Source organism: Oncorhynchus nerka, linkage group LG22, assembly GCF_034236695.1.
Source record: "Oncorhynchus nerka isolate Pitt River linkage group LG22, Oner_Uvic_2.0, whole genome shotgun sequence".
Lineage (NCBI taxonomy): Eukaryota > Metazoa > Chordata > Actinopteri > Salmoniformes > Salmonidae > Oncorhynchus > Oncorhynchus nerka.
Window position 1 is genome coordinate 64,026,381 of NC_088417.1, and position 9,330 is coordinate 64,035,710.

Genomic DNA, 9,330 nt, shown 5'->3' on the forward strand with positions numbered 1-9,330 from the left:
CTGGTAAAGCATAAGAGGAAAGGGTGGGAAAAGAGGGCTCGAACACTACTGTAGCCCTACCCTATGGATTCTCCCTAGTGGGCTAGGCTTGGGTGATATACCTTATACCGGGGTATTTAGACATTACGACGCTATGATTTTCAATATCATTACAAAAAATATATATAGATAGAAGAAATGTGGGCTGGGCGCCCCCCGTCTCTTGTGGGCTGGGCGCCCCCCGTCTCTTGTGGGCTGCGGGGGGTGCGTGCTACGCCACTGCTTATAAGTTCACTTTTTTAAAGAAATAGCGCCCCTGGTGTTTTACATTCGGCGCCCCCCTGGTGTTTTACATTCGGTAATACCATATATCCCAGTGTGGTACAGAAACGGTATGAAATATGGATACTGCTCAACCCTATAGTGGCCTTTAAAGTGCTTACTCTAAAAGGGCTCTCTAGAAACCCCAAGACACATGGCGGATGGCATCCTGATGACCACAAAATCAATACCTTGTTCTTGGCCACACTCAAAATATATCCTCCTATCAAAGACTCCAGGATGTCTGTCATTGTTTGAATGTTTCTTAGCAACATTTGGCTTAACACTTGATGCAAGAACAGTAAAACACAGTATCACCATCAATTCAGGAAGTAAACTGAAATTCCAATTCTAAATTGAGGAGTTTCAGTTTACATCCTGAATTGCCTGAATTGAAATGGAATTGACCCCAACCCTGTAGAGGCACTCTTCAAAATCGCTGTCGACTGGCTAAAAAGAGCATTTTATTATTCTGTGTATATCAGCTAATGAAGAGACCCCCCCACTGAGTAGGCTAACCCAGCTGGGAAGCTATCGACTCACTTCACTATGGGGGGAGATCAATAAAACTCCCCTATACGAGTTATTCCCATTACAACCCCAATAAGAACAGTAAATGATAGCACAGTAGGTAGCCGCTGGTGAATGAAATGCTTCTAATAGCATTATTGGCTACAGCACTCTAACGTGCTCCCTCGGGCATGAAGGAAATGATTTCAATGAAGCTGAACAACACACCCTCACACACACACATAAACACACACACACACATAAACACACACAGAGAGAGAGAGGCAAACAGACAGATAGAACTGGAGCTAGAAACATTTCGCTGCACCTGTGATAACTGCAAAATATGTATACGCGACCAATCAAATGTGATTTGATTTGACAGAGACACACCAGCCAGATAATAGCATGTTATCTGAGCCACACTGAGTCAATCAGTCATTGAAGTCCTATCCTTATTAGTTTTCCAGTCATCCCCAACGATTATGGCCCCTCCCCTTACGTCCACTCTGAAGCCAACTGGCCAGTGAGACATCCCCGGGACAGACATGCAGATGGACAACAGCAAGGATCCTGAGATAATTATTCAGTTGGATCAAATGTTTATCTCATTCTATTAGCTAAGCATGCTAGTGGCAGGTAAGCCTCCCCAGTTAATTAAAACAAATAGATGGAGACGCAAGCAGGTTATGTTTCGATTTGCATATTCGTGATGAGGCACTACTACACATCAAGAGTATGAAGCAATGCAAAGCATTCATCTGTCTCAATCATTTTTACAACAAGCTTCCATAAAGAAATTGAACTCATCATAGTAATGTTTTCTAAATTACAATTGCTTCTACAGCATAGTTCGTTGCGTGTCACTCTCGTGACGTTGTGTGCTTGCCATTCATGGAAAACACACAGCGTCACGAGAGTGACACGCAACGAACTATGCTGTAGAAGCAATTGTAATTTAGAAAACATTACTATGATGAGTTCAATTTCTTTATGGAAGCTTGTTGTAAAAATGATTGAGACAGATGAATGCTTTGCATTGCTTCATACTCTTGATGAGAGTCTATACATGAATTAATATCATGTTAGAACAGGTGATGACTCCAATGAAGTGCAGAAATAAGAGTGCTTCCTGAAAGTATTGAAGCTCTAAGACATTGCATGCTCATCCTCTTGTCATACTGTTTTGACCTTTGACCTGTGTGTGTGTTTTCAGGACCAGGAGGAGCAGGCCTTCTTCGCCGTGTTCGATGGCCATGGGGGCGTGGACGCCGCCATCTACGCCGCCAACCACCTTCACGTTAATATGGTGCACCAGGAGTGCTTCAGCCAAGATCCGGGGGAGGCCCTGTGTCGCGCCTTCAGAGTCACCGATGAACGCTTCATCCGTAAAGCTAAGATGGAGGTAAGGGCTCAAATTGGTATAGTATGGACATTTTCATTCAAATCAAATGGGGTGTGGTCAAAAACTGATTGAAATCAAATGGAAAGACCCAGTAGACACGTTACCGGACATTCATATATGTTTATGTCTAAATGTGTGTGTGTGTGCTTCCATCCGTATGTATGTATATGTGTGTGTGTCTGTCTGTGTGTGTCTGTGTGTTACAGAACCTGCGCTGCGGCACCACTGGGGTGGTGACCTTTCTAAGGGGACGGACCCTGTATGTGGCCTGGCTAGGGGACTCTCAGGTCATGCTGGTCAAGAAAGGCCAGGCCGTGGAACTGATGAAACCTCACAAGCCTGACAGAGAGGTCACATGCACGCACACACACACACAAAACACACTCACTTAATCACTGTTCACTTCACACACACAGTGGTTAACATCACTTGAGCATAGATGTCGGTCTCATATACAACCACATATCATTGTACATAATACTATCTTTCTTTCTCCCTCTGCAGGATGAGAAGCAGCGTATTGAGGCTCTGGGAGGCTGTGTCATCTGGTTCGGCACGTGGAGGGTTAATGGCAGCCTGTCCGTATCCAGAGCCATAGGTGCAAACAATCACTCTATGCCTTGTATTTATACAATTACCGTATGAAGTACAAGAGGTCGGAGTGTGTCGAGCAGAGAGTGTGTGTGTGTCGTGCAGAGAGTGCGTGTGTGTGCAACTCACCACTCAGCAGGAGGCCCATAATCAGTCTAAACTATCTTGGTGATTGAGTGCCACAGCCAAGGATCAGCTGCCACTGTGCTGAGTGGGAGACAAATAGCAACCCAGAGGTGGGGGTTGAGGGTTTCCTGTAACTTTATGCATACACAAGTGTATGTAACTTTAGGTTAGGTGACCAGTCGGATTTCCCAGCAGGTATTTAAAATCCTAATGGGATTAGATGGAATAATCTCACAGCTCCAATAATACATCATCACAATCACAACAATACTGTTGTTCTCTTGAAAACAAATGGCCTTTACATTGGAATCCACTGTAAAAACTTCCCTAGAATCCAACTGTACTCATTTACATACAGAATAGGGTTGGGGTCAATTTGAATTGAAGTCTATTCAGGAAGTGATTCGATTTTATTTCCCCCCAAAAATGGAAATAACTGACCTCAATTCTAATTGACCCCCAGCCTTGATGCACAAGGTAATTTGAGGCTAGCTTCTAGTCTTATTTCCTGATAGTTATTTTAGTGGTGGCTAGTGAGAAAGCCCTACTGTGACCTGCTGTTCCCTAATCCTAAAGCTCCACTAATCTGATATCAAAACAACCGCTTCCTCGACAGCAAATGGCTGCTACATAACAACTGTTTAATACCTGCTGCATGAAGGAGAGGAGAGAAGATAGATATTGCAACACTGATATTCATACGTATATATAAATACATTAGTCACAAAGGACCGAAAATTACGCTTTTCTTACGGACGCCTTTCATATGCACTTCTCAGCAGTTTCAAACGTACTTTATGAAGGTGAGTAACGGGCTTTGCAGGTGTTGTTCCCTTGCGCGCGCTGAATAAATGTAATTCAACCGCGGAACTTTTCTCGTGGAGTTTTCATTCAATAGGGTTTTCGGTACATTTATCTGAAGCCATCCCTTTAAATACGGTGTACCTTTTATTTTGTCGACAGACTAGAATACATCAAGAGAACGGGTTAAGGAAGTAAGGATAAATAAAATAAATACATCTAAATATATGCAGATTCGTCTCCGTTTTAGCACCAACTGGTGTTTAAAAAGACTCAATCAACTGTTACTAATTATCCTCAGCAACAACCACATGGCCATGACGGCGTTTACAAAGGAAGCAAATGAAGGTAAATTAAACAATGTAATTAAATGGAATTATAATGTAGGCTATACCAACTGAAGGGAACTAACAGTAAATGACAAGTTGAATGTGTTGTTTTTAGACCTACTGACGGTAGATACTGATAGTGACTAATATTTAACATGATAGAAATAGGAAACAGAGAAAGTCGGGGTAGCCTATAATTAAGCCATTCAAGAGTTCCTATCCCTGCAAGTTAAAAGGCTGTACAATTAAAATTCGACATAATGGCACAGTATTTCATAAACTTTACTGTGGGAATGTTGATATGCTTCAGTTTGCTGCCATATGACTGGTTTCACATTTGTCTCCAGGTGAAATAAAACAAGTATAATTTATATTTACAATTCCCTTCTCCAAACGGATTACTCATTTACCTAGCTCTTATCAATAGCGCGTATCAAGTTGTAAATTACAGTGCATGGAGAATTATGTTATTTCTATCATAAAGAATTAAGTGGATGCTTTTTCCACTTGGAAACTACAGATTCACTCAACTTTATTCATGGTTTCCTCTCGCATAAAGGTGGTGGAATTATGAAGGATTTAAGTCAAGGTCAGAATAAGGCGTATCTGTAGACACACCTCTGCCACACGTTAATTTCGTAGATTTCCATCCCGAACGAATAGCAGGTGAATAGCATGAATACGCAAAGAGAGAAAAGTGCATAAAAGGTTATAACATTCGGTTTAGGCGCTCTTAACTCGGTTTGGAGTACTGAACAACGCGTTTAGGCGCTCTTAACTCGGTTTGGAGTACTGAACAACGCGTTTAGGCGCTCTTAACTCGGTTTGGAGTACTGAACAACGCGTTTAGGCGCTCTTAACTCGGTTTGGAGTACTGAACAACACGTTTAGGCGCTCTTAACTCGGTTTGGAGTACTGAACAACGCGTTTAGGCGCTCTTAACTCGGTTTGGAGTACTGAACAACGAGTTTAGGCGCTCTTAACTTGGTTTGGAGTACTGAACAACACGTTTAGGCGCTCTTAACTCGGTTTGGAGTACTGAACAACACTTAGGTGATAAGGTGGCAAGCAGAAGATGTATCATTTATTATTACATTTTAAATGAACATTTATTCTTTGTTTTTCTCAACCATGATTTCAAAACAGATGCATAGCCTTGTGGATTTGACAGATAAAGCAGCACTGAATATCACATGAAGTTGTTGTCAGCTCTTTGAGGGTTTAACAGGTTCCTGTTTTTATAAAAAGTGCTTCAATGAGAAACATTTGACAATATATAGAATACATGATTTGTTTTATTTGTTTCTTATCTCTCTTTGTCTTGGTGATTGACAGGTGACAATGAGCACAAGCCCTACATCTCTGGCGTTGCTGACCAACACATCGTCCCATTGGATGGCACGGAGGACTACCTGATCCTGGCCTGCGACGGCTTCTACGACACAGTCAGCCCCGAAGAGGCGGTGCGTGTGGTCAGCGACCACCTGACGGAGAACAGCGGCGACAGCACCATGGTGGCCCACAAGCTGGTGGCCTCGGCCCGTGACGCCGGCTCTAGCGACAACATCTCAGTCATTGTGGTCTTCCTCAGAGACCTCCGCGCGCCCCCGCCGGGAGAGGAGGACGAAGAGGGGGAGGAGGGAAAGGATGAGGAAGTGGCGGAGGTGGAGGAAGAAGGTCAAGGGGAGATGGGCTGCCAGGACGGGAGCACCACGGACGTTGGGGGGAAGGGTCATTGTTTCCTGCAGCAGTGCTCGGCTCCAGCCGACCTGGGCTATGAAGACCGCACAGACTCGTTGACAGACAGAACCAGCCTAGGCCTGCTGGGGCCCATGCTGGGAGAGGATGGTCGAATCAGGCTCCCCCCTGCCTGCTCACACCCTACCCCCTCCTTAGCCCTCACCCAGAATCTCATGCCTACCGAGGGCCATGGGGCGGCCTGGTTGCCCTGCCTAGAGGAGGGGCTCCAGGGCTCCAGGCACAAATCCCAGCCTAAACCCTGTGTCCCCGCCTGCCAGGAACCCAGCTCAGACGGACAATGGCCCCTGGCGGCCTCCCTGTTTGGCCACGCGGGGAGGCGCACCCGGAGGATGGAGTGCGTGAGCCCCAGGTGGGGGTGGGTGTCCCGGCGTTGGGGCCGTGCCCCCAGGGAGCTCCCTGGCCTGCTGCACTCCACCTGTAGTGTGCCCTACCCCCAGCGCTGCCCCGAGAGGAGGCCCGGGGTGGCCCTTCCCCACCTGCCCCACGGCAGCAGAATCTGATGATGTGACCTAATCTTCACTAGCTCCTCGATCTCCTGCCCCTTCCTCTATCTGACTACAGTCATTATTTCATTCATCCATCCATCATGAGTTCCCCATCCAGGACACTGGCTCCACACCCATACCCTCACAGCCCCATTCAGGAGGCAATCTACCTACCCCTCCCCATACCCACACAGCCCCATTCAGGAGGCAATTTACCTACCCCTCCCCATACCCACACAGCCCCATTCAGGAGGCAATCTACCTACCCCTCCCCATACCCACACAGCCCCATTCAGGAGGCAATTTACCTACCCCTCCCCATACCCACAGCCCCATTCAGGAGGCAATCTACCTACCCCTCCCCATACCCACACAGCCCCATTCAGGAGGCAATCTACCTACCCCTCCCCATACCCACACAGCCCCATTCAGGAGGCAATTTACCTACCCCTCCCCATACCCACACAGCCCCATTCAGGAGGCAATCTACCTACCGCTCCCCATACCCACACAGCCCCATTCAGGAGACAATCTACCTACCCCTCCCCATACCCACACAGCCCCATTCAGGAGACAATCTACCTACCCCTCCCCATACCCACACAGCCCCATTCAGGAGGCAATCTACCTATCCCTCCCCATACCCACACAGCCCCATTCAGGAGACAATCTACCTACCCCTCCCCATACCCACACAGCCCCATTCAGGAGACAATCTACCTACCCCTCCCCATACTCACACAGCCCCATTCAGGAGGCAATAACAATTCCTGCTCCTGGCCCGTATTGCAAACAAACACACACTGTAATGTACTTTCCGATTCATAATGTCAAAACACATTATCCACCCACTCTATCTTCATAGATGGGAGTACTTAATACAGGATTATAAGTAGTGGTCACTTACCTGAATAAATCCAACATATATAGACTGATATGTATTCCAGATGGGAGTACAATAGAGGATAATGGCATGTAGAAGGGATATTATTAAGAAATTACATTCTATTTATAATTTTGGGGATGACGTCATCCAAGAGCAGACAGTCAGTCATTGCCATGCCTGTCAAATTGAGGTAACGTTTACATAAAACTAAACACGAGATGTGTTCTCATTGACAAGAAATCATTCCCAACAGACTGGGTGTGAATAAGTTGCCAGACTTACTTGGCCAAGATAGTTCAGACGACTCAGCAGAACATGTGCCTTCCCTAAACAAGAAAAAGTTTATGGGAATTTTGAGCCTCAGTCAACAAAACCCTTTCTAAGCTTCTCATTACAATATGGACCCATGTGTTTCATATCGCTTACAGGGGCTACTTAACCAACAACTATCCTGCTTTTTAAGTTCACTAACAACATTAGAGCATAAGAATGATGAATGTCAAAGACTTCATCTCTGGTTTGACAAATATAGTAAATTAATCTTAATCTCACCATCCTTTCAAATGTGAATGTTTATTTTATATTGAAACTCCATAGAAGATGCTATATACTGTAGCAATGACTAGGTTCTGTAAAATGTGCCTCCATTCTCCTGGCCCAGGCAACCGTTGTTTAATATATATCAAAGACAGTTCAGTCTTGCTGTTGGAAAAACTCCCAATCGTTTCACCTTTAAGAAAACAGGAATTGTTTGTGCCATTCCTGACATTTTTAACTCTTACTAACACATTGTGCCATTTCCATACCCCCCCTAACATTCCCTCCCCAATCCCACTGAGTTCCCAGGAGCAGGAGACAAGGACACAGGGTATGAGAGGCCAAATCCCCTCACTGACCCACAGTCACACAGAGAAATACCCCCAGCCAGTCAGTCAGTTCCCAGTCACTGTCATTGCTTACTGCTACCCTGAAACACCTAGCCGTTGGTCGCCTGGTGGCCTCCCCACTGAAGAACATGGTGGTCATTTACAGAAGGCCATTTGGACAGTGTCATCGTGAAAGATCCCCAGAAAGTAGAATGTATTCCAGTTGTCGAATGTACATGGAGCTCTCCCGGGACCTTCATAGATGGGCCAGTAGGACTGAGACAGTAATGGGGTTTTTGGACTGTGGATGTAAGACAACCGTGTCTGGATGTGGTACACCTGGAGGACACACTATTCTGGAGGCGTTTGTTCATCATGAGATACTTTATCAGCTATCCACCGTATCCTCGCAAATCTGAGTATTCTATCCTGGTGTTCCACTCTGAGAGAGCAGGATGTGGATAAGCACACTGACTCTCAGGCAGAAAGATGCCCATGCTTCTGTATCTTTCCCTTTGCGTAAGCAACACCTGCATTTTGACTCTTGGAACAGTGGACCACACAAATTGACATTTTCTGACCAATTATGAAAGACAACCAGAAAGTCGAATATATAAGGGTAGTTATCAAATGCCCCGAGTCCCCCCAACTTCCTCCCCAGTCCCACCACCACCCACATCAACTGCTTTTTCAAAGCTTTCTGCTTCTTTTTGAGAGCAAAAAAACCGCACATCTTTCCCATCTTTAAATGTTCCTCGGACGGGGCACCAATTGCTTATTGGAATTTATCGTAATTTCACATATTATGTACATGTAGGTATGAATGTGTGAAGGCGTACGTGTGGGTGTGTGTATACGTGTTGAGGGTATTCATGTGGTCTGTCTTATAAGTCTACTATTTAAAATCAACACTGTAAAGTCAGCAGGATGGTGGAACAATATTCTGTGTTGATATCAAGCTTCACAGCCCCCAGCACTCTACTGTACTTTTCATGTAACACCTTTGGAAGTAGAGTTGTGTACTTTAGCAGTGCTTGAGTGACAAGGGAACATGGGAATTCAAATGCTGGGCCACATTTCCACTGAAATGTCAAAATGGTCCCCCACCTCGCAGTCCTCTAACTCTGCAGTCTTTCATAAGACGCTGAATCTTCAAGCCATAAACAGAAAAGTGTATGCTATAATTCCCCAGCTAAACCTGCTTGATCACATATCCCATAGTTCCTCTCTCTCTCATCCACTTCTGCGGTATGACTCTTCCCTTCTACCC

The 9,330-nt window shown here is 45.4% G+C and overlaps 1 protein-coding gene across 1 annotated transcript in view; it reads left to right on the forward strand.

Moving 5' to 3' along the window:
* The window catches only part of LOC115105480 (protein phosphatase 1E-like), a 63,963-nt gene extending 55,963 nt beyond the window's left edge, over window positions 1-8,000 (forward strand). Inside the window, exons 4-7 of the mRNA XM_029627578.2 lie at window positions 2,027-2,215; window positions 2,422-2,565; window positions 2,720-2,813; window positions 5,398-8,000. Of these exons, the coding sequence (XP_029483438.1) occupies window positions 2,027-2,215; window positions 2,422-2,565; window positions 2,720-2,813; window positions 5,398-6,323 (1,353 nt within the window). The 3' untranslated portion in view covers window positions 6,324-8,000. The remainder of the gene's footprint in view (window positions 1-2,026; window positions 2,216-2,421; window positions 2,566-2,719; window positions 2,814-5,397) is intronic.
* The last annotated feature ends 1,330 nt before the right edge of the window (window positions 8,001-9,330 follow it).